The sequence below is a fragment of the Procambarus clarkii genome, chromosome 79 (genome assembly GCF_040958095.1).
Source record: "Procambarus clarkii isolate CNS0578487 chromosome 79, FALCON_Pclarkii_2.0, whole genome shotgun sequence".
NCBI lineage: Eukaryota > Metazoa > Arthropoda > Malacostraca > Decapoda > Cambaridae > Procambarus > Procambarus clarkii.
The window spans coordinates 22,617,471-22,643,804 of NC_091228.1; the positions used below are offsets into that span (position 1 = coordinate 22,617,471).

Below are 26,334 nucleotides of genomic sequence, written 5' to 3' on the forward strand. Positions count from 1 at the left end.
CCCTAGTAGTTCTCTCATATTAATCCCCGCCTTTTTCCCCACACCTCACACACTCTCATCCCTCCCTACACACTCATCACCCCTCCACACACACACTCATCACCCCTCCACACACACACACTCATTACTTGTTGGAAATATCCAACACATTCTTCATTTTAGTAGTTCGATAAATCATCATTGTACTAATAAGCATAATTTACAAATAGTACTAATCAGTAGATTAATATTAATATTAATATATTTTTTACTGCGTAATAACTGCACCAAATCTTTCCGACTTTGCATGGCGATGTTACGTCAGCCAGATGACTGAGGGAAAGAGAACGTCTACATTTCAGAGAATTGTGTTCAATTCCCCCTTCATATCAGTATTCTTTCCTAAGAATTGTTAACAGATACTATATTTACCAGTGATCAAATAATATAGCAATATTAGTTGAAGATCAGTATATAACAGTGTAACACTGTAATGTGTTTGGTAGTTTATTTAAAATATATATATAGTACATGAGTCACAGACAGGGACCTGAGAAGGCGCCAAGTTGTCGGCCGGAGACTCACACCTCTAACCGTTAATGACCCCAAGTGACCTGAGGTCAGATCATGTGAATTTCACCTTGCTTCTACTAATCTCATAATTGGAGCCTGGTAGCTTTCAAACATGCCGACGTTTAAGGAGTGGCTTGGTAGAGAGCCGGAGGCTATCTACTTGTGGGCGGATTTAGCTACTAGGTTCCCCAATAAATACTCGGAGAACTATCGATTCGAGAGCATTAGCATTAAGCAATAGGAGACCAGCCAGCGGAGCAGAGCAGAGGCCAGCCGTCGAGATAGGCCGTCACCAGACGGGGAGTGACGCTGCCTGAAAATTGCAGACTCCTCCCCCCCCCCTCTCTATTTAACTTAGACTCAGTCCTCGGTGAGTGAACATTTAGGTGACTTGGTCGTGTTTTACAAGTGTTGTGTGATGATCAGGGGCAGTCAAGTTGTAGTGTTCTCAGATTCTTGGAGGATGACTCACTTTGAATATCAATCTTTAACATTTTAATTGGATTGCTTAAGTTATGATACTTATCATGAAAAATATAATTGTTGAATTTATTATTTAAATGGACTTTATTTTGTTCCCTAGAGATTTTGAGTTGAGGTGAGAAAGCCTCTGTGATTACTGGTTTCATGGTTTAGAATGAGTACATGATAAAGATGGGACCATACTAATAATGATCTCTTGATAACATCTTTGGTGAATATTGTGATACAGACAAGTTCCATTCCTTGTCTTGTATGTAATGATCATGAATGGATGGTGGCAGCATTTCGTCTTCTACTATCTACTTTCTACTTCTACTATCTACTCTTCTACTTCTACCTATCTACACCTCTCCCTCCACCCCTCTCTGAACTCTCACTTTCAACTAATGACCCTCCTCGCTCCTCCCACCTCCCTACCTCTCACCCCAAACCCTCACTAATTACTTCACTATTCATTTCTTTCCTTTCGTTTTCTCTTATACGTTTGTGGCAATGATTATGTATTCTAGAGTCTCTCTGGAGTTTCGGGTAACTGATCAAGTGACGGCGCCTTGTAGTCTTAGCACCTAGGTAGTCAAATACCTAGGTTACAAGGTGTTGAACGAGAGAGGTTGCCTTAGGAACTCTGGAGGTGCTCTAGAATAGTTAGCTAACTGGGGACGGGATAACGGACTAGAGAGAGCTGTTTCCCCCGGCCTCGTTAGTTAACTGGGGGGTGGAATAATGGACAAGATAGAGCTATTTCCCCCTCCCCCCGTTACAACAGTATCTACTGTTATCTCCTAGATTCATGGAGAAAAGAAATTTTCCTAAGTTCCTTTATATAAACTTTATTTCAGATTTTTATTATACGATGATAACTCAATAAATATTAGCTCCCTTATAATAAACCCTAGCCTTATAATCTCACGTGATTGAGTAAATAATAGGAGAAGAATTCTCCATATCAACTCTCCATGTATTTGCGGGGGCGCGGGCGAGACTAATGTGGGAGGGAGCGACGGCAGCCATATTTTTGGCGACAAGCAGTTTTTTTTTTCTAACACAGACGTGGCCACACATTTACAATGCTAACCAGCATATATACATTTTCTGATATATCAGCATATATACATTCTAATATATCTGGATTCTTGACCAATAGTGAACCTCGTGACCAAATTGCAAAATTATTGGTACGTCTAGGAGGATATACCAGCCAGATTCAAGCCATAGTCGTTGACAAGATCCCCTCTGATCTACATGTTACAGGTCTTGGAAACACAGTGAAACATCTTAAATGCTGCGGCATGAGGCTAGCTGATTATAAGATAAATTTAGACTGTCTCAACGACGTGGGTATTGTCATTGGAGCTGATTATTTCTATAAAGTTATTACTGGATGCACCAGGCAAAGAGGTATGAATTTGTTGCTGTCAGCCGGAGGAAAATTACTCACAGGACCAGTGCTACCCCAGCAAAAATCTAAATCTACAATTAACCAACAACATAATTCAATAGTGGCGTGACTAGGCTTAGAACAGTCACCACTTCAAATCAGAAATGTAACTGAGAATGATGATTCTAATTCCCCGTGAACAAATTATGGGATTTAGACACCTTGGGTATCGTCCCTGAGCAACCAAGTCCAGATGACACATGGACTAACCAACAACATCTGATACGGTTATCTATAGAGATAACCCATATTGGGTTAAATTGCCATGGAAGCTGAACCATTCACAGCTCCCTGTAAATTATTTCTTGGCATCAACTCAATTAAAATCGCAGTTAGTTAGGCTATAAAAACAACCTGACAAATTACAACTGTATCATGAATTGATACAGCAACAACTTCCTAACAAATTCATAGAAGTTGTTGACCAAGATAACCATAAAATCGGCCATTATTTGCCTCACCGTGCTATCTTGAAAGACTCATTGACGACACCGATTAGAATCGTGTTCAACTGCAGTGCCAAAGTAAAGGCAGATAGCATCTCTCTTAATGATTGTCTGCAAACTGGGCCTAGTCTAACTCAAAGACTACAAGATGTTCTGTTACGGTTTCACTCTGGCATTTATGCTTACACGACTAACATCAGTAAAGCCTTTTTAAGAGTAGGTTTGCAAGAGGAAGATCGTGACTTTACAAAATTTCTCTGGGAAAAGGATCCACAGGACCCTAACAATAATATCATCACCTATAGGTGCACATCAGTTCTTTTCGGGGCCACATCTTGACCATTCTTACTCCAAGCCACTTTGGATACTCATTTGAAGAAATCTGATAGCCCCTACAACACTGAAATTAGCAACAACCTATATGTTGATAACGTCCAGGGAAGCACTAATGATAAAAACAAATTAGTGGAAATTTATCATAAGGCTAACCACAATATACCATTACAGTCGTGGGCCTCTAGTCATCAATAACTGGACCAAATCATTGAGAAAGAATTTTGGGAGTATCAAATACCACTTAAGTGGAAAGTTCTAGGCATGGAATGGAATACTTCTACTGACGAATTAAATATCAAGTCTGTGGAAACTAATAATTCTCCCCTAACCATTAGAAAGTTACTCTCATATATGTCAGTAAATCATTTGACCCTTTGGGCTTACTTAGTCCTATTTTAATTAAGGGCAAACTCATCATGCAGGAATGCTGGCAGAGTAATATGGGTTGGGATGATCCGTTACCACATGATCTACAAGACAATGGCAGCAATTAACTACGGATTTCAATAAACTTAGTATTTTGAAATTTCCTCATAATGCTTTCGGACCAAATTTACCCACAAATTTGCATGTGTTCTGCGATGCCTCAGGCAAATCGTATTGTGCAGTAGCTTATTTAGTCAACACTCAGCAATCATTTATACTTACTTCTAAGGCTAGAGTGGCCCCAATTAAAAAGAGGTCATTACCCCAAATGGAGTTAGTTGCTTTATTAGTAGCTGTAAGGCTGGCTCATTGCCTGATCAAAACACTCAACATTATTAACTTTGGTGAGATAGTAGTGTGGTCAGACAATGAGGCAAAACACAATGTGTTTTACCCATCTTACAATGGGTAAAACACAACAAGAACAAAACTCCCTACGTCAGTAACAGAGTTAGGGAAATACGAGAATTGTCAGCTAACTACAAACTGAGACATGTCCCCACCGAGGACAATCCAGCTGACTATTTGTTAAGAGGTTTAACCTTAGAATAGCTAGTTAAAACCGAGATGTGGTTTACTGGACCCCAAATGGTTGGTCAGTGGTCAGTGGTCTACACAAAAGCCACAAGTCATAGTGACCAATATCACTGTCCTCACTGTAGATCCAGAGCCCCCTCGAAATTTAGCTATTGATCCTAACCATTATTCTAGTTTGGGTAAATTGTGAGGAGTTACTCAAATTGTATTTGACTTCCTCAATAACATAGTAATTAAATGCCAATTTCCTAGTCCCATTAAGTACTGGGTCAAACAAGCTCAAATGGAGACTTATGGGAGAGAATATGAACGTTTTCCAGATAAATTAACCAAGTCTCTGGGCATTTGGTTTGATTCAGATAATTACAACATACTAAGGTGTGGAGGACGTCTGCTTCATGCAGAAATTGACTTAGAAGCTAAGAATCCTATGCTTCTGCCTCGTCACCACATCATAACTAAACTTATAGTTTTACATTACCATGAACAAGGTATAATGCACAGTGGAGTGTTAGACAATCTTACTGATCTACGACAGAAATTCTGCCTTCCCCAAGGCCGCCAAACTGTCAAATCCCTTATTAAATCTTGTGTGATCTGCAGGCGGTATGATGCTCGAGTGTGTCCTTACCCAGGACCTCCACCTCTTCCTAAAGAACGAGTTGTCCACCTCCGTCCTGTTGAGACCACAGGTGTTGATTACACAGGAGCACTTATTTTAACAGGCACTCCAGATAAAATTCCGGTGAAAGCCTATATATGCCTCTTCAACACATGAGGCGTACACTTAGAAGTAACTTCTGACATGAGTGCAGAAGCGTTCCAACAAGCCTTTTGTAGGTTTGCAGGACGTCGATCCTGTCCCAAACTGATGATCTCTGATAATGGATCTAATATTGTGGCAGGAGAAGCATACTTAAGAGAAATATGGAACCATCCATAGGTACGTTCAGTGCTCAAACAGAGACAGTGCCACTGGAAATTTATTCCTCCACGAGTACCGTGGCAAGGAGGATTTTAGGAGCGCATGGTAGGCACTGTTAAGAAATACTTAAGAAAAGCTCTACACAGACAGAAGATTAGCCTTACCGAGTTGCAAACCCTTGTCACGGAAATAGAGGCACGAGTCAAAAACAGACCATTGACCTATCTTTCAGATGATTTCTCCCAGAGAGAACCCCTGAGTCCCTCTCATCTGATTCATGGTAGTCTTCTGAGTCCTCTAACGTCTCTAGCAGACAAGGATCCAGCTGACCCTTCATGTGTTAGAGGAAGTGACTTGGTGGAAAGCTACAAACACCTTTCGAGAGTGCTAGAAAAATGGAATGAAGTGTGGACTCGTGAATATCTAACTGTTCTGTGAGAGTATCATTACGGAGCTACGAGCCCCTATAATAAAGTTCAACTAAAACTAGGTGATCTAGTCCTAGTTGACAGTGGGCTGATTGTCAGGTCAAGTCAGGTCCAGGTCAGATTGGCCTATAGGCAAAATTGTTGATGTTCATCCTGATCGCCAAGGTGTATTACGAATCGTTAGGGCTCAGTGTTGAGGCACTACCACCCTAAAAACTTTAGAAAAACTAGCACTGTACTTCTAGAATTAACTGAGCATGAATGTTCTGTGGAGATAACTTCACCCCAAGTTTCAGAGGACAGTGATGCTGTCCAACAGAGCCCAAGACCATCTAGAGTCGCTGTTCTGCAATGTAAACTGAAATTTAAACAATACTTTATTCTGCTTAGATGCAGACAACTCATCATTTGAGTTTAAGGTGATCATGATGATACAGTAATGGGTTGATGTCCAGTAACTCAACGGTTACAAGTCACAGTGACCCCTGGACAATGACCTCATTGTAGTATCGTAGTCTCCTTGATCTTGTATGACCTAATTACTAATATTTTCATTTCTTAATTAATGTATAATAGTTATTATACAACCTATACTATAATACTATCTGTTCTAGAAAATATTTCTGAGTTGCGGAACCAATCAGTGACTGAGTAATTCAACCATTACACGTCATAGTGACCGTGGTCATTGAGTCCACTGTAGGCTTTAGAAAGTTCCTGATTATAGATGAATCAATTATTCTACATTTTCAATATTTAATTTATGTTCCCATAATGACTTGCAGTCATATCTGCCACAGATTCGGGACATCCGTTATGTGTGTACTAACGTACTAACCCATGAATATAACTTCAGGGTAGAGAGACAGGTACGTGAGTACTAAGACCTGAACTACGACCCGAGTTCTCTCCCCCGGAGTTATGTTGCAAAATATCCAACACTTACTTTCATTTTAATCTTCTGATAAATAATCCTTGTATTAACAATAGTAATTTTCTAATATTACTAACTTGTAGATTAATCATATTAACACTTTCTTACTGCGTCAATTATTTTACCGAATATTTGTACTCTACAGTGTAGGTACGTCTAGTCACTTAGCATAGGGACATATAACATCTACATTTCAGAGGATTAAATTCTATTCGCATTATGTATCAGTATTCTTGTTAAGAATCATTGACTGATATTCTATAAACCAGTGACCACCGCAATTCGCGTTATTAGCTGAAGATCACAAATTAATAACATATTCTGTTATCACAGATTATCATGGAGGAAAGAAATTCTCCCTCCATTTCTCGTGTATGTGAACTCTGTTCCCATTACTTATTATATGACGAGAATATATATAAAATCACCTCCTTATATTATCAAACCCAGTCTTATTGTCTCACCAAATAAAATAATCACTAGGAGAGAAACTCTCTGTTTTACCACAGTGTGCTTTGCGCATGCGCAGACGAGACGGAGTAGAGGGAGGAGAGGAGAGCCAACATTCTAGTCTCTACAGCGTTGAACATCGAGAGGCGGCCATCTTGCTGTTCAAGGTAGCACGGAGCACATCATTTAGGGGACCATTCAGAGAACATTCAAGCATCAGCAAGTGTCTGGGTACCGCAGTGACTCCTACAATGATCATACGATCATTTTGGCAAGCACCAGCTTGGCTAAGTATCATATTTTTTATTTTAGAGATCTCCATCACAAATTTATGTGCTTGCTTGTCGTTACGCTGCTGGCTCTCCTCTAAACTAGAAGTAAGTTTCGTTTTGGACTAAACCCTCCATATGAACAAATCCACAAGGGCCGTGACGAGGATAAGGCAGTGTCTAGGATGCTCCCAGACGCAGGTTCAAATCCTCGTCACAGCCCTCGTGGATTTGTTCATTTGATGCATCACTTTAGTGTGATCTCTGTGTGTAAACCTTCCATATGATTAGTGACAGATGCAAATTAATCACGAGGTAGACAGTTTTCTACAAATCTATTGTGATTTCAGCCTGTATCGGGACGACGTAAGAGAAGATAAGTCTTTCTTCCACGTGACTCCAGACCGCATGTCGAAACAAGCCTAGTGACACATCGCCTTTGAAGCGTGCTTCTATCACTCCCAAACAGCTAAGCTGTCTAGTCATTTGTACAACTAACCAGTAGTGTTTTATTGAACTTTAATAAGATCAGTTTCATTTAACAATTTTATCGCCATTTGATATTTATCGATGTTTCCATTTATCCTTATAATCTAATGATGTGAATTTACATCTATTTATTTCATTATACAGTAACATAACATTATACCAATGATTTTTTCTGATGAAGAACCAATTTATGTTTGAGGGTGAAATTGACTCTTATTTTAATTACATTATGCAGACTTATCAATGTTTCATATTACATTGACTATTTTGAAACCCATAGGCACTAATTCGTGTTTTTAATTTCAATACCTGCTTATTTTAGTTTTCCTCTTTTTCACAAAAAGAGGTGGTCCTTCATAGCTATCGAATGTATCATTATTTCGATTAATTCATACCCATGGGATGGGCATTACGGGATGGGTACTATGGGATAGGTATTATGGGATGGGTACTATGGGATGGGTACTGTTACGACCCTGGGTTCATCAGAGGAAACCAGAGGTCAAATTGAGCTAAATAAATTACTTTATATTATTTGATGCGCTTGTCGACGCGTCTTTGTTCGTATCTTCCTTGCCAGACGTAAGACGAATCTTGTTTTTTTTTTTTTTTTTTTTAGATATATTCAAGAGTTGTTACATTCTTGTACAGCCACTAGTACGCGTAGCGTTTCGGACAAGTCCCTGGAATACGATCCCCTGCCGCGAAGAATCGTTTTTTCATCCAAGTACACATTTTACTGTTGCGTTAAACAGAGGCTACAGTTAAGGAATTGCGCCCAGTAAATCCTCCCCGGCCTGGATACGAACCCATGACATAGCGCTCGCGGAACGCCAGGCGAGTGTCTTACCACTACACCACGGAGACAGGTTCTCACAGAGCATTCAGACTCTTGAGCTTGTTGTGAATTAAGTATAACATTTTAGTAATTATTAACTATCCTTACCTGGTTGATACCTGGTTGATGGGGTTCTGGGAGTTCTTCTACTCCCCAAGCCCGGCCCGAGGCCAGGCTCGACTTGTGAGAGTTTGGTCCACCAGGCTGTTGCTTGGAGCGGCCCGCAGGCCCACATACCCACCTCAGCCCGGTTGGTCCAGCACTCCTTGGAGGAATAAATCTAGTTTCCTCTTGAAAATGTCCACGGTTGTTCCGGCAATATTTCTTATGCTTGCTGGGAGGACGTTGAACAACCGCGGACCTCTGATGTTTATACAGTGTTCTCTGATTGTGCCTATGGCACCTCTGCTCTTCACTGGTTCTATTCTACATTTTCTTCCATGTCGTTCACTCCAGTACGTTGTTATTTTACTGTGTAGATTTGGTACTTGGCCCTCCAGTATCTTCCAGGTGTATATTATTTGATATCTCTCTCGTCTTCTTTCTAGTGAGTACAATTGGAGGGCTTTGAGACGATCCCAATAATTTAGGTGCTTTATTGCGTCTATGCGTGCCGTATATGTTCTCTGTATACCCTCTATTTCATCAATCTCTACTGCTCTGAAGGGGGAAGTGAGTACTGAGCAGTACTCAAGACGGGACAACACAAGTGACTTGAAGAGTACAACCATTGTGATGGGATCCCTGGATTTGAAAGTTCTCGTAATCCATCCTATCATTTTTCTGGCTGTCGCAATATTTGCTTGGTTATGCTCCTTAAACGTTAGGTCGTCAGACATTATTATTCCCAAATCCTTTACATGCTGTTTTCCTACTATGGGTACATTTGATTGTGTTTTGTACTCTGTATTATGTTTAAGGTCCTCATTTTTACCGTACCTGAGTACCTGGAATTTATCACTGTTAAACATCATTTTATTTTCTGATGCCCAGTCGAAAACTTTATTAATATCAGCTTGAAGTTTTTCAATGTCCTCAGCCGAGGTAATTTTCATACTGATTTTTGTATCATCTGCAAAGGATGATACGAAGCTGTGACTTGTATTTTTGTCTATATCTGATATGAGAATAAGGAAAAGCAGCGGTACAAGGACTGTACCCTGAGGTTCAGAGCTTTTCACTGCACTTGGACTAGATTTTATATGGTTGACCGTTACTCGCTGAGTCCTGTTTGACAGAAAACTGAGTATCCAGCGTCCTACTTTACCGGTTATTCCCATTGACTTCATTTTGTGTGCTATCACGCCATGGTCACATTTATCGAAAGCCTTTGCGAAGTCCGTGTATATCACATCAGCATTCCGTTTCTCTTCTAATGCCTCAGTGACTTTGTCGTAGTGCTTAAGTAGCTGTGAGAGGCACGATCTTCCCGCTCGAAATCCATGTTGGCCTGGGTTGTGAAGGTCATTGGTCTCCATGAAATTGGTGACCTGACTCCTAATCACTCTCTCAAATACTTTTATGATGAGCGATGTTAGTGCAACTGGTCTATAATTTTTTGCCAATGCTTTGCTCCCTCCCTTGTGTAGAGGGGCTATGTCTGCTACTTTAAGTGCATCTGGTATCTCCCCGTGTCCAAGCTCTTCCTCCACACTATACTGAGTGCCTGTGCTACCGGCACTTTGCATTTCTTTATAAATATTGAATTCCATGAGTCTGGACCTGGGGCCGAGTGCATGGGCATGTTTTCAATTTATTTTTCAAAATTTAGTGCGCTCGTGTTTATATCAGTTATAAACGAGTAAAGCAAAAAATATTGTACATCGGTGAAGATTTGTAATGTTTACAACCTGCACGATCAATTAGGCTCTTCCCGGCACCACAGCAACTCGGGGAGCTCTGGGACTGGAGGCTGAAGCGATCTTCTCTGGCTGGCGGCGTGGAGTCCACAACTCTACTGTATTGCTCTGTATCCCTCTCCTCTCCCTCCTCCTCTTCCCTTACCTTATCCTGTGTCTAGTTTATAAAGCTAAGTAGTGCTGCATTCTCGTTTTCTGGCATAAGTGTGTAGTAATGGTATAGGGTATCGCTAGTGTTTATATTTTGCTAATTTACTCTAAAGGGGGCTCAGTGGAACCACGTGTTTCTCCAGTGGTACCAAGCTACCTAGAGTCCTTGCTAGTGTCCCTTGCCTAGTAGACTTTACCCTAGCTTGTCCCACGTGTAAGCCTTGTATCCTGCCTATGTGGACCAAGGTAGTTAACGTATGATAGTGTGGTAAAGTATTTATTGTTATTGTGTGAATGTATATGGGGGTTGTTAAGAGGGTTTAATAAATAAGTTAGTTTTTGAGGTGTATCCAGTACTCCTGTTGTAGTGACGTAGTTGATTGTATCCCAGACGACAGATCTGTTCTAAAACCTTAAAGTATAAACAGGAACCTATGTTCCTTGGGGGCCGGGCTTAATTGTGTCACTACCCTGTTACACATTGATTCTAACTGCTGACCCTACTCAATAATACTAGATCCCCCCATAGCAGCACACAAATTTATAACAGGTACTATAGGATGGGTATTATGGGATGGGTACTATGGGATGGGTACTATGGGATGGGTACTACGGAACGGGTACTATGGGATGGGTACTATGGGATGGGTACTATGGGATGGGTACTATGGGATGGGTACTACGGAACGGGTACTATGGGATGGGTACTATGGGATGGGTACTATGGGATGGGTACTATGGAACGGGTACTATGGAACGGGTACTATGGGACGTGAGGACAGGTTGCAACATGGACCCCTAAGCCACGCAACTCACCACATTTCTCCAGTACGACTTTTTTTCATTAGGACGACGCTTTGTTTACTTTGTTATAATCATTGTTTGATCCATTCTATTGGTCCATTCTACCAATAATTTCACGTGATCCAAATATTTCGATTAAATTTTTTTATTGTAGGATAATGATACAAATATTTAGAATATATAGCAATTTAAATTTATTTCAAATACTAAAATATATATTTTTTTCAACAACAGCGTGGAACACTGAAGTAAATATCTTCCCAGAGGTAAGTACCCCATTATGTTCCCAGAGGTAAGTACCCCATTATGTTCCCAGAGGTAAGTACCCCATTATGTTCCCAGAGGTAAGTACCCCATTATCTTCCCAGAGGTAAGTACCCCATTATGTTCCCAGAGGTAAGTACCTCATTATCTTCCCAGAGGTAAGTACCTCATTATCTTCCCAGAGGTAAGTACCTCATGATCTTCCCAGAGGTAAGTACCTCATTATCTTCCCAGAGGTAAGTACCCCATTATGTTCCCAGAGGTAAGTACCCCATTATCTTCCCAGAGGTAAGTACCCCATTATGTTCCCAGAGGTAAGTACCCCATTATCTTCCCAGAGGTAAGTACCCCATTATGTTCCCAGAGGTAAGTACCCCATTATGTTCCCAGAGGTAAGTACCCCATTATGTTCCCAGAGGTAAGTACCCCATTATCTTCCCAGAGGTAAGTACCTCATTATCTTCCCAGAGGTAAGTACCTCATGATCTTCCCAGAGGTAAGTACCTCATTATCTTCCCAGAGGTAAGTACCCCATTATCTTCCCAGAGGTAAGTACCGAATTATCTTCCCAGAGGTAAGTACCTCATTATCTTCCCAGAGGTAAGTACCTCATTATCTTCCCAAAGGTAAGTACCCCATTATCTTCCCACAAGTAAGTACCCGGTTTCAATATCACAAAAAATTTCAGTCAGAGAAAATGGTACCTCTACAGTGTTATTTATTATCATTCAAATGGTTACAACTACACCTTAATCGTAGTTTTTGAAGGTCCGCACAAGTCCTGAGCATTGTTGCCGGGGTCCTTGTCCTGAGCAGTGTTGCCAGGGTCCCCGTCCGGAGGGCTGTTGCCAGGGTCCCCGTCCGGAGGGCTGTTGCCAGGGTCCTCGTCCTGAGGGCTGTTGCCAGGGTCCTCGTCCTGAGGGCAGTTGCCAGGGTCCTCGTCCTGAGGGCTGTTGCCAGGGTCCTCGTCCTGAAGGCTGTTGCCAGGGTCCCCGTCCTGAGGGCTGTTGCCAGGGTCCTCGTCCTGAGGGCTGTTGCCAGGGTCCTCGTCCTGAGGGCAGTTGCCAGGGTCCTCGTCCTGAGGGCTGTTGCCAGGGTCCTCGTCCTGAGGGCTGTTGCCAGGGTCCCCGTCCTGAGGGCTGTTGCCAGGGTCCTCGTCCTGAGGGCTGTTGCCAGGGTCCTCGTCCTGAGGGCTGTTGCCAGGGTCCCCGTCCTGAGGGCTGTTGCCAGGGTCCCCGTCCTGAGGACTGTTGCCAGGGTCCCCGTCCTGAGGGCTGTTGCCAGGGTCCCCGTCCTGAGCAGTGTTGCCAGGGTCCCCGTCCTGAGCATTGTTGCCAGGGTCCTCGTCCTGAGGGCTGTTGCCAGGGTCCTCGTCCTGAGGGCTGTTGCCAGGGTCCCCGTCCTGAGGGCTGTTGCCAGGGTACTCGTCCTGAGGTCTGTTGCCAGCGTCCCCGTCCTGAGAAGTGTTGCCAGGGTCCCCGTCCTGAGCAGTGTTGCCAGGGTCCCCGTCCTGAGCATTGTTGCCAGTGTCCTCGTCCTGAGCAGTGTTGCCAGGGTCCCCGTCCTGAGCATTGTTGCCAGGGTCCTCGTCCTGAGCATTGTTGCCAGGGTCCTCGTCCTGAGCATTGTTGCCAGGGTCCTCGTCCTGAGCATTGTTGCCAGGGTCCTCGTCCTGAGCAGTGTTGCCAGGGTCCCCGTCCGGAGGGCCGTTGCCAGGGTCCCCGTCCGGAGGGCTGTTGCCAGGGTCCCCGTCCTGAGCATTGTTGCCAGGGTCCCTGTCCTGAGCATTGTTGCCAGGGTCCTCGTCCTGAGCATTGTTGCCAGGGTCCTCGTCCTGAGCAGCGTTGCCAGGGTCCCCGTCCTGAGCATTGTTGCCAGGGTCCTCGTCCTGAGCATTGTTGCCAGGGTCCCCGTCCTGAGCATTGTTGCCAGGGTCCCCGTCCTGAGCATTGTTGCCAGTGTCCTCGTCCTGAGCAGTGTTGCCAGGGTCCCCGTCCTGAGCATTGTTGCCAGGGTCCTCGTCCTGAGCATTGTTGCCAGGGTCCTCGTCCTGAGCATTGTTGCCAGGGTCCTCGTCCTGAGCAGTGTTGCCAGGGTCCCCGTCCTGAGCATTGTTGCCAGGGTCCTCGTCCTGAGCATTGTTGCCAGGGTCCTCGTCCTGAACAGTGTTGCCAGGGTCCTCGTCCTGAACAGTGTTGCCAGGTCCATGTCCTGAGCATTGTTGCCAGGGTCCTCGTCCTGAGCATTGTTGCCAGGGTCCCCGTCCTGAGCATTGTTGCCAGGGTCCTCGTCCTGAGCAGTGTTGCCAGGGTCTTCGTCCTGAGCAGTGTTGCCAGGGTCCTCGTCCTGAGCAGTGTTGCCAGGGTCTTCGTCCTGAGCATTGTTGCCAGGGTCCCCGTCCTGAGCATTGTTGCCAGTGTCCTCGTCCTGAGCAGTGTTGCCAGGGTCCCCGTCCTGAGCATTGTTGCCAGGGTCCTCGTCCTGAGCATTGTTGCCAGGGTCCTCGTCCTGAGCATTGTTACCAGGGTCCTCGTCCTGAGCATTGTTGCCAGGGTCCTCGTCCTGAGCATTGTTGCCAGGGTCCTCGTCCTGGGCAGTGTTGCCAGGGTCCCCGTCCTGAGCAGTGTTGCCAGGGTCCCCATCCTGAGCAGTGTTGCCAGGGTCCTCGTCCTGAGGGCTGTTGCCAGGGTCCTCGTCCTGAGCATTGTTGCCAGGGTCCTCGTCCTGAGCAGTGTTCCCAGGGTCCCCGTCCTGAGCATTGTTGCCAGGGTCCTCGTCCTGAGCATTGTTGCCAGGGTCCCCGTCCTGAGCATTGTTGCCAGGGTCCATGTCCTGAGCATTGTTGCCAGGGTCCTCGTCCTGAGCATTGTTGCCAGGGTCCTCGTCCTGAGCATTGTTGCCAGGGTCCTCGTCCTGAGCATTGTTGCCAGGGTCCTCGTCCTGAGCAGTGTTGCCAGGGTCCTCGTCCTGAGTAGTGTTGCCAGGGTCCTCGTCCTGAGCAGTGTTGCCAGGGTCCCCGTCCTGAGCAGTGTTGCCAGGGTCCCCGTCCTGAGCAGTGTTGCCAGGGTCCTCGTCCTGAGGGCTGTTGCCAGGGTCCTCGTCCTGAGCAGTGTTGCCAGGGTCCTCGTCCTGAGCAGTGTTGCCAGGGTCCCCGTCCTGAGCAGTGTTGCCAGGGTCCTCGTCCTGAGCAGTGTTGCCAGGGTCCCCGTCCTGAGCAGTGTTGATAGGGTCCCCGTCCTGAGCAGTGTTGCCAGGGTCCTCGTCCTGAGGGCTGTTGCCAGGGTCCTCGTCCTGAGCAGTGTTGCCAGGGTCCTCGTCCTGAGCAGTGTTGCCAGGGTCCTCGTCCTGAGCAGTGTTGCCAGGGTCCCCGTCCTGAGCAGTGTTGCCAGGGTCCCCATCCTGAGGGCTGTTGCCAGGGTCCCCGTCCTGAGGGCTGTTGCCAGGGTCCCCGTCCTGAGCAGTGTTGCCAGGGTCCTCGTCCTGAGGGCTGTTGCCAGGGTCCTCGTCCTGAGCAGTGTTGCCAGGGTCCTCGTCCTGAGCAGTGTTGCCAGGGTCCTCGTCCTGAGCAGTGTTGCCAGGGTCCCCGTCCTGAGCAGTGTTGCCAGGGTCCCCGTCCTGAGCAGTGTTGCCAGGGTCCTCGTCCTGAGGGCTGTTGCCAGGGTCCTCGTCCTGAGCAGTGTTGCCAGGGTCCTCGTCCTGAGGGCTGTTGCCAGGGTCCTCGTTCTGAACATTGCTCTTAGGCACACTGCTAGAGTGGCAATATCTATCTAAATTTAACAATATGTATATGTTTGTCCAAGGCAGAACTCTCACTCGACTTTACAGAGTGACTGATGGGAGGTTGGTGACGGTCATAGGTCAGGCGGCTCAGCCCCAGTGATATCGTGTAAGTTGTGTCAGCTCGCAGTGTAACCTTCATCGACTCCTATTAAGTCTGGTATAGTGTTTTATTTGGTCCAGAGATTTTCAGCTGGTTTTCAATTAAACATCATATTACATGTTCTGAGAGAGAGAGATAGAGAGATAGAGAGATAGAGAGAGAGAGAGAGAGAGAGAGAGAGAGAGAGAGAGAGAGAGAGAGAGAGAGAGAGAGAGAGAGAGAGAGAGAGAGAGAGATAGAGAGATAGAGAGATAGAGAGAGAGAGAGAGAGAGAGAGAGAGAGAGAGAGAGAGAGAGAGAGAGAGAGAGAGAGAGAGAGAGAGAGAGAGAGAGAGAGAGAGAGAGAGAGAGAGAGAGAGAGAGAGAGAGAGAGAGAGAGAGAGAGAGAGAGAGGGAGAGAGAGAGAGAGAGAGATAGAGAGATAGAGAGATAGAGAGAGAGAGAGAGAGAGAGAGAGAGAGAGAGAGAGAGAGAGAGAGAGAGAGAGAGAGAGAGAGAGAGAGAGAGAGAGAGAGAGAGAGAGAGAGAGAGGGAGGAAGAGCAAAAGAGAGAAAGAGACAGAAAGAGAGACAGATGGAGACACTATCTGTAAACCCGGGCACTTCCGGGTTTACCTTATAATACTTACTCCTACATCAGTCATATTTCAGCTCCTAAAACAAATAATTAGAAGCAATGTGAAGAAGGCAGGAGGCTGGCTGGGAGACCCACAGACACACTTGTACTGGTCAAGTGTTAAGAAAACCTTCGTGTTGAGCTTGGTGCGCCGCCCTGCGCTGGTCGTAGGCCTGGGCAGCGGGCATGAAGAGCCACAGTATGAAGCTGGTGAGGACAGCTGCGGCCAGCACCCACATGCTGACGGTGTAGCTGCCGGTGGCGTCCCGCACCACACCTGCCGGACACACAGAGGACGCTGCAGGCGGTGACAGTGAAGCCGTCGGCTGTGACAAGGTGCTTCTCCAAGTCACAGTCGATGCCGTCGGCTGTGACAAGGTGCTTCTCCAAGTCACAGTCTAAGCCGTCGGCTGTGACAAGGTGCTTCTCCAAGTCACAGTCTAAGCCGTCGGCTGTGACAAGGTGCTTCTCTAAGTCACAATCGAAGCCGTCGGCTGTGACAAGGTGCTTCTCCACGTCACAGTCTAAGCCGTCGGCTGTGACAAGGTGCTTCTCCAAGTCACAGTCGCAGCTAAACATGTTATACCACCGCAAATTATTTAAAAACAAAATTATCTGGAAGAGGAAGGATTAGGAATTTTGAATTACAACTTTTAGATAAATCTAGAGAGAGTGAGAGAGGAGGAGGAGGAGGAGTGGTGGCTGGCGCAGACACCACTGCTCACGCACCCCAAGTGTGGGGCTCTAGATTATACTTATATCATAGTTATTACTTGCTGGGGAAATTTATATTCATATATACTGATATAATTATATATCACATGCCCACCAGGACCCCAGTGTGATGCCCATGACCACCAGGACCCCAGTGTGATGCCCATGCCCACCAGGACCCCAGTGTGCTGCCCATGCCCACCAGGACCCCAGTGTGATGCCCATGCCCACCAGGACCCCAGTGTGATGCCCATGACCACCAGGACCCCAGTGTGATGCCCACCAGGACCCCAGTGTGATGCCCATGACCACCAGGACCCCAGTGTGATGCCCATGCCCACCAGGACCCCAGTGTGATGCCCATGCCCACCAGGACCCCAGTGTGATGCCCACCAGGACCCCAGTGTGATGCCCATGACCACCAGGACCCCAGTGTGATGCCCATGCCCACCAGGACCCCAGTGTGATGCCCATGACCACCAGGACCCCAGTGTGGTGCCCATGACCACCAGGACCCCAGTGTGATGCCCATGACCACCAGGACCCCAGTGTGGTGCCCATGACCACCAGGACCCCAGTGTGATGCCCATGACCACCAGGACCCCAGTGTGATGCCCATGACCACCAGGACCCCAGTGTGATGCCCATGACCACCAGGACCCCAGTGTGGTGCCCATGACCACCAGGACCCCAGTGTGATGCCCATGACCACCAGGACCCCAGTGTGGTGCCCATGACCACCAGGACCCCAGTGTGATGCCCATGACCACCAGGACCCCAGTGTGATGCCCATGACCACCAGGACCCCAGTGTGATGCCCATGACCACCAGGACCCCACTGTGATGCCCATGACCACCAGGACCCCAGTGTGCTGCCCATGCCCACCAGGACCCCAGTGTGATGCCCATGACCACCAGGACCCCACTGTGATGCCCATGACCACCAGGACCCCAGTGTGATGCCCATGCCCACCAGGACCCCACTGTGATGCCCATGACCACCAGGACCCCAGTGTGATGCCCATGACCCATGCCCACCAGGACCCCAGTGTGATGCCCATGACCACCAGGACCCCAGTGTGATGCCCATGACCACCAGGACCCCAGTGTGATGCCCATGACCACCAGGACCCCAGTGTGATGCCCATGCCCACCAGGACCCCAGTGTGATGCCCATGACCACCAGGACCCCAGTGTGCTGCCCATGACCACCAGGACCCCAGTGTGATGACCATGCCCACCAGGACCCCAGTGTGGTGCCCATGACCACCAGGACCCCAGTGTGCTACCCATGACCCATGACCACCAGGACCCCAGTGTGATGCCCATGCCCACCAGGACCCCAGTGTGATGCCCATGACCACCAGGACCCCAGTGTGATGCCCATGACCACCAGGACCCCAGTGTGGTGCCCATGACCACCAGGACCCCAGTGTGATGCCCATGCCCACCAGGACCCCAGTGTGATGCCCATGACCACCAGGACCCCAGTGTGGTGCCCATGACCACCAGGACCCCAGTGTGATGCCCATGCCCACCAGGACCCCAGTGTGATGCCCATGACCACCAGGACCCCAGTGTGATGCCCATGACCACCAGGACCCCAGTGTGATGCCCATGCCCACCAGGACCCCAGTGTGCTGCCCATGACCACCAGGACCCCAGTGTGATGCCCATGACCACCAGGACCCCAGTGTGATGCCCATGACCACCAGGACCCCAGTGTGCTGCCCATGACCCATGCCCACCAGGACCCCAGTGTGATGCCCATGCCCACCAGGACCCCAGTGTGATGCCCATGCCCACCAGGACCCCAGTGTGCTGCCCATGACCACCAGGACCCCAGTGTGATGCCCATGACCACCAGGACCCCAGTGTGATGCCCATGACCACCAGGACCCCAGTGTGCTGCCCATGACCCATGCCCACCAGGACCCCAGTGTGATGCCCATGCCCACCAGGACCCCAGTGTGATGCCCATGACCACCAGGACCCCAGTGTGATGCCCATGACCACCAGGACCCCAGTGTGATGCCCATGACCACCAGGAGCCCAGTGTGATGCCCATGACCACCAGGAGCCCAGTGTGATGCCCATGACCCATGCCCACCAGGACCCCAGTGTGATGCCCATGACTACCAGGACCCCAGTGTGATGCCCATGACCACCAGGACCCCAGTGTGATGCCCATGACCACCAGGAGCCCAGTGTGCTGCCCATGACCACCAGGACCCCAGTGTGCTGCCCATGACCACCAGGACCCCAGTGTGCTGCCCATGCCCACCAGGACCCCAGTGTGATGCCCATGACCACCAGGACCCCAGTGTGATGCCCATGCCCACCAGGACCCCAGTGTGGTGCCCATGACCACCAGGACCCCAGTGTGCTGCCCATGCCCACCAGGACCCCAGTGTGATGCCCATGACCACCAGGAGCCCAGTGTGATGCCCATGACCCATGCCCACCAGGACCCCCAGTGTGATGCCCATGACCACCAAGACCCCAGTGTGATGCCCATGACCACCAGGACCCCAGTGTGATGCCCATGACCACCAGGACCCCAGTGTGATGCCCATGCCCACCAGGACCCCAGTGTGATGCCCATGACCACCAAGACCCCAGTGTGATGCCCATGACCACCAGGACCCCAGTGTGATGCCCATGACCACCAGGACCCCAGTGTGGTGCCCAGGACCCATGCCCACCAGGACCCCCAGTGTGATGCCCATGACCACCAAGACCCCAGTGTGATGCCCATGACCACCAGGACCCCAGTGTGATGCCCATGACCACCAGGACCCCAGTGTGATGCCCATGCCCACCAGGACCCCAGTGTGATGCCCATGACCACCAAGACCCCAGTGTGATGCCCATGACCACCAGGACCCCAGTGTGATGCCCATGACCACCAGGACCCCAGTGTGGTGCCCATGACCCATGACCACCAGGACCCCAGTGTGATGCCCATGCCCACCAGGACCCCAGTGTGGTGCCCATGACCACCAAGACCCCAGTGTGATGCCCATGACCACCAGGACCCCAGTGTGATGCCCATGACCACCAGGAGCCCCAGTGTGCTGCCCATGACCCATGACCACCAGGACCCCAGTGTGATGCCCATGACCACCAGGACCCCAGTGTGATGCCCATGACCACCAAGACCCCAGTGTGATGCCCATGACCACCAGGACCCCAGTGTGATGCCCATGACCACCAGGACCCCAGTGTGGTGCCCATGACCACCAGGACCCCAGTGTGATGCCCATGACCACCAGGACCCCAGTGTGATGCCCATGACCACCAGGACCCTAGTGTGATGCCCATGACCACCAGGACCCCAGTGTGGTGCCCATGACCACCAGGACCCCAGTGTGGTGCCCATGACCACCAGGACCCCAGTGTGGTGCCCATGACCACCAGGACCCCAGTGTGATGCCCATGACCACCAGGACCCCAGTGTGATGCCAATGACCACCAGGACCCCAGTGTGGTGCCCATGACCCATGACCACCAGGACCCCAGTGTGATGCCCATAACCACCAGGACCACAGTGTGGTGCCCATGACCCATGACCACCAGGACCCCAGTGTGATGCCCATGACCACCAGGACCCCAGTGTGGTGTCCATGACCCATGCCCACCAGGACCCCAGTGTGGTGCCCATGATCACCAGGACCCCAGTGTGGTGCCCATGACCACCAGGACCCCAGTGTGATGCCCATGACCACCAGGACCCCAGTGTGATGCCCATGACCACCAGGACCCCAGTGTGGTGCCCATGACCCATGACCACCAGGACCCCAGTGTGATGCCCATGACCACCAGGACCCCAGTTTGATGCCCATGACCCATGACCACCAGGACCCCAGTGTGATGCCCATGACCACCAGGACCCCAGTGTGATGCCCATGACCACCAGGACCCCAGTGTGGTGCCCATGACCCATGACCACCAGGACCCCAGTGTGATGCCCATGACCACCAGGACCCCAGTGTGGTGCCCATGACCCATGACCACCAGGACCCCAGTGTGATGCCCATGACCACCAGGACCCCAGTGTGATGCCCATGACCACCAGGACCCCAGTGTAATGCCCATGACCACCAGGACCCCAGTGTGATGCCCATGCCCACCAGGACCCCAGTGTGATGCCCATGACCACCAGGACCCCAGTGTGGTGCCCATGACCACCAGGACACCAGTGTGATGCCCATGCCCACCAGGACCCCAGTGTGATGCCCATGACCACCAGGACCCCAGTGTGGTGCCCATGACCACCAGGACCCCAGTGTGATGCCCATGCCCACCAGGAGCCCAGTGTGATGCCCATGACCACCAGGACCCCAGTGTGGTGCCCATGACCACCAGGACCCCAGTGTGATGCCCACGCCCACCAGGACCCCAGTGTGATGCCCATGACCACCAGGACCCCAGTGTGATGCCCATGACCACCAGGACCCCAGTGTGCTGCCCATGCCCACCAGGACCCCAGTGTGATGCCCATGACCACCAGGACCCCAGTGTGATGCCCATGACCACCAGGACCCCAGTGTGCTGCCCATGACCACCAGGACCCCAGTGTGATGCCCATGACCCATGACCACCAGGACCCCAGTGTGGTGCCCATGACCACCAGGACCCCAGTGTGATGCCCATGACCGCCAGGACCCCAGTGTGGTGCTCATGACCACCAGGACCCCAGTGTGATGCCCATGACCACCAGGACCCCAGTGTGATGCCCATGCCCACCAGGACCCCAGTGTGATGCCCATGACCACCAGGACCCCAGTGTGATGCCCATGACCACCAGGATCCCAGTGTGATGCCCATGCCCACCAGGACCCCAGTGTGATGCCCATGCCCACCAGGACCCCAGTGTGATGCCCATGACCACCAGGACCCCGGTGTGGTGCCTATGACCACCAGGACCCCAGTGTGATGCCCATCCCCACCAGGACCCCAGTGTGATGCCCATGACCACCAGGACCCCAGTGTGGTGCCCATGACCACCAAGACCCCAGTGTGATGCCCATGACCACCAGGACCCCAGTGTGATGCCCATGACCACCAGGAGCCCCAGTGTGCTGCCCATGACCCATGACCACCAGGACCCCAGTGTGATGCCCATGACCACCAGGACCCCAGTGTGATGCCCATGACCACCAAGACCCCAGTGTGATGCCCATGACCACCAGGACCCCAGTGTGATGCCCATGACCACCAGGACCCCAGTGTGGTGCCCATGACCACCAGGACCCCAGTGTGATGCCCATGACCACCAGGACCCCAGTGTGATGCCCATGACCACCAGGACCCTAGTGTGATGCCCATGACCACCAGGACCCCAGTGTGGTGCCCATGACCACCAGGACCCCAGTGTGGTGCCCATGACCACCAGGACCCCAGTGTGGTGCCCATGACCACCAGGACCCCAGTGTGATGCCCATGACCACCAGGACCCCAGTGTGATGCCAATGACCACCAGGACCCCAGTGTGGTGCCCATGACCCATGACCACCAGGACCCCAGTGTGATGCCCATAACCACCAGGACCACAGTGTGGTGCCCATGACCCATGACCACCAGGACCCCAGTGTGATGCCCATGACCACCAGGACCCCAGTGTGGTGTCCATGACCCATGCCCACCAGGACCCCAGTGTGGTGCCCATGATCACCAGGACCCCAGTGTGGTGCCCATGACCACCAGGACCCCAGTGTGATGCCCATGACCACCAGGACCCCAGTGTGATGCCCATGACCACCAGGACCCCAGTGTGGTGCCCATGACCCATGACCACCAGGACCCCAGTGTGATGCCCATGACCACCAGGACCCCAGTTTGATGCCCATGACCCATGACCACCAGGACCCCAGTGTGATGCCCATGACCACCAGGACCCCAGTGTGATGCCCATGACCACCAGGACCCCAGTGTGGTGCCCATGACCCATGACCACCAGGACCCCAGTGTGATGCCCATGACCACCAGGACCCCAGTGTGGTGCCCATGACCCATGACCACCAGGACCCCAGTGTGATGCCCATGACCACCAGGACCCCAGTGTGATGCCCATGACCACCAGGACCCCAGTGTAATGCCCATGACCACCAGGACCCCAGTGTGATGCCCATGCCCACCAGGACCCCAGTGTGATGCCCATGACCACCAGGACCCCAGTGTGGTGCCCATGACCACCAGGACACCAGTGTGATGCCCATGCCCACCAGGACCCCAGTGTGATGCCCATGACCACCAGGACCCCAGTGTGGTGCCCATGACCACCAGGACCCCAGTGTGATGCCCATGACCACCAGGACCCCAGTGTGATGCCCATGACCACCAGGACCCCAGTGTGGTGCCCATGACCACCAGGACCCCAGTGTGATGCCCACGCCCACCAGGACCCCAGTGTGATGCCCATGACCACCAGGACCCCAGTGTGATGCCCATGACCACCAGGACCCCAGTGTGCTGCCCATGCCCACCAGGACCCCAGTGTGATGCCCATGACCACCAGGACCCCAGTGTGATGCCCATGACCACCAGGACCCAGTGTGCTGCCCATGACCACCAGGACCCCAGTGTGATGCCCATGACCCATGACCACCAGGACCCCAGTGTGGTGCCCATGACCACCAGGACCCCAGTGTGATGCCCATGACCACCAGGACCCCAGTGTGGTGCTCATGACCACCAGGACCCCAGTGTGATGCCCATGACCACCAGGACCCCAGTGTGATGCCCATGCCCACCAGGACCCCAGTGTGATGCCCATGACCACCAGGACCCCAGTGTGATGCCCATGACCACCACGATCCCAGTGTGATGCCCATGCCCACCAGGACCCCAGTGTGATGCCCATGACCACCAGGACCCCGGTGTGGTGCCTATGACCACCAGGACCCCAGTGTGATGCCCATCCCCACCAGGACCCCAGTGTGATGCCCATGACCACCAGGACCCCAGTGTGGTGCCCATGACCACCAGGACCCCAGTGTGATGCCCATGCCCACCAGGACCCCAGTGTGATGCCCATGACCACCAGGACCCCAGTGTGCTGCCCATGACCCATGACCACCAGGACCCCAGTGTGATGCCCATGACCACCAGGACCCCAGTGTGATGCCCATGCCCACCGGGACGCCCAGTGTGATGCCCATGACCACCAGGACCCCAGTGTGATGCCCATGACCACCAGGACCCCAGTGTGATGCCCATTCCCACCAGGACCCCAGTGTGCTGCCCATGACCACCAGGAACCCAGTGTGATGCCCATGCCCACCAGGACCCCAGTGTGATGCCCATGACCACCAGGACCCCAGTGTGCTGCCCATGCCCACCAGGACCCCAGTGTGATGCCCATGACCACCAGGAGCCCAGTGTGATGCCCATGACCACCAGGAGCCCAGTGTGATGCCCATGACCCATGCCCACCAGGACCCCAGTGTGATGCCCATGACCACCAGGACCTCAGTGTGATGCCCATGCCCACCAGGACCCCAGTGTGATGCCCATGACCACCAGGACCCCAGTGTGATGCCCATGACCACCAGGACCCCAGTGTGATGCCCATGACCACCAGGACCCCAGTGTGGTGCCCATGACCCATGACCACCAGGACCCCAGTGTGATGCCCATGACCACCAGGACCCCAGTGTGCTGCCCATGACCACCAGGACCCCAGTGTGGTGCCCATGACCACCAGGACCCCAGTGTGATGCCCATGACCACCAGGACCCCAGTGTGGTGCCCATGACCACCAGGACCCCAGTGTGGTGCCCATGACCCATGACCACAGGACCCCAGTGTGGTGCCCATGACCCATGACCACCAGGACCCCAGTGTGATGCCCATGACAACCAGGACCCCAGTGTGATGCCCATGACCACTAGGACCCCAGTGTGATGCCCATGACCACCAGGACCCCAGTGTGCTGCCCATGCCCACCAGGACCCCAGTGTGATGCCCATGCCCACCAGGACCCCAGTGTGGTGCCCATGACCCATGACCACCAGGACCCCAGTGTGATGCCCATGACCACCAGGACCCCAGTGTGATGCCCATGACCACCAGGACCCCAGTGTGCTGCCCATGCCCACCAGGACCCCAGTGTGATGCCCATGACCACCAGGACCCGAGTGTGATGCCCATGACCACCAGGACCCTAGTGTGATGCCCATGACCACCAGGACCCCAGTGTGGTGCCCATGCCCACCAGGACCCCAGTGTGATGCCCATGACCACCAGAACCCCAGTGTGCTGCCCATGACCCATGACCACCAGGACCCCAGTGTGATGCCCATGACCACCAGGACCCCAGTGTGATGCCCATGACCACCAGGACCCCAGTGTGATGCCCATGCCCACCAGGACCCCAGTGTTCTGCCCATGACCCATGCCCACCAGGACCCCAGTGTGCTGCCCATGACCCATGCCCACCAGGACCCCAGTGTGCTGCCCATGACCACCAAAACCCCAGTGTGATGCCCATGACCACCAGGACCCCAGTGTGATGCCCATGACCACCAGGACCCCACTGTGATGTCCATGCCCACCAGGACCCCAGTGTGATGCCCATGAACACCAGGACCCCAGTGTGCTGCCCATGACCCATGACCACCAGGACCCCAGTGTGGTGCCCATGCCCACCAGGACCTCAGTGTGATGCTCATGACCACCAGGACCCCAGTGTGCTGCCCAGGACCCATGACCACCAGGACCCCAGTGTGATGCCCATGACCACCAGGACCCCAGTGTGATGCCCATGACCACCAGGACCCCAGTGTGATGCCCATGCCCACCAGGACCCCAGTGTGCAGCCCATGACCCATGCCCACCAGGACCCCAGTGTGCTGCCCATGACCACCAGGACCCCAGTGTGATGCCCATGACCACCAGGACCCCAGTGTGATGCCGATGACCCATGACCACCAGGACCCCAGTGTGATGCCCATGACCACCAGGACCCCAGTGTGATGCCCATGCCCACCAGGACCCCAGTGTGCTGCCCATGACCCACGCCCACCAGGACCCCAGTGTGATGCCCATGACCACCAGGACCCCAGTGTGATGCCCATGACCCATGCCCACCAGGACCCCAGTGTGCTGCCCATGACCCATGCCCACCAGGACCCCAGTGTGATGCCCATGACCACCAGGACCCCAGTGTGATGCCTATGCCCACCAGGACCCCAGTGTGCTGCCCATGACCCATGCCCACCAGGACCCCAGTGTGATGCCCATGACCACCAGGACCCCAGTGTGATGCCCATGACCACCAGGACCCCAGTGTGCTGCCCATGACCACCAGGACCCCAGTGTGATGCCCATGACCACCAGGACCCCAGTGTGACGCCCATGACCACCAGGACCCCAGTGTGATGCCCATGACCCATGACCACCAGGACCCCAGTGTGATGCCCATGACCACCAGGACCCCAGTGTGATACCCATGACCACCAGGACCCCAGTGTGATGCCCATGACCACCAGGAC

General features: G+C 51.7%; 3 protein-coding genes across 3 annotated transcripts in view; all 3 read right to left on the reverse strand.

The window, feature by feature from the left end:
- Positions 1-26,334, reverse strand: part of LOC138357609 (small ribosomal subunit protein uS12) — a 428,441-nt gene that overhangs the window by 86,318 nt on the left and 315,789 nt on the right. The gene's annotated exons all lie outside the window — the stretch shown is intronic.
- LOC138357723 (collagen alpha-1(IV) chain-like) lies at positions 12,371-16,151 on the reverse strand. Its single transcript, XM_069314716.1, has 3 exons — positions 16,123-16,151; positions 13,828-15,376; positions 12,371-13,786 (listed from the first exon to the last, which is right to left on the reverse strand). The coding sequence occupies exons 1-3, from the start codon at positions 16,149-16,151 to the stop codon at positions 12,371-12,373; spliced, it is 2,994 nt and encodes a 997-aa protein (XP_069170817.1).
- The window catches only part of LOC138349518 (monocarboxylate transporter 12-B-like), a 38,384-nt gene continuing 28,030 nt past the window's right edge, over positions 15,981-26,334 (reverse strand). Inside the window, exon 3 of the mRNA XM_069314587.1 lies at positions 15,981-16,400. Within this exon, the coding sequence (XP_069170688.1) occupies positions 16,237-16,400 (164 nt within the window). The 3' untranslated portion in view covers positions 15,981-16,236. The remainder of the gene's footprint in view (positions 16,401-26,334) is intronic.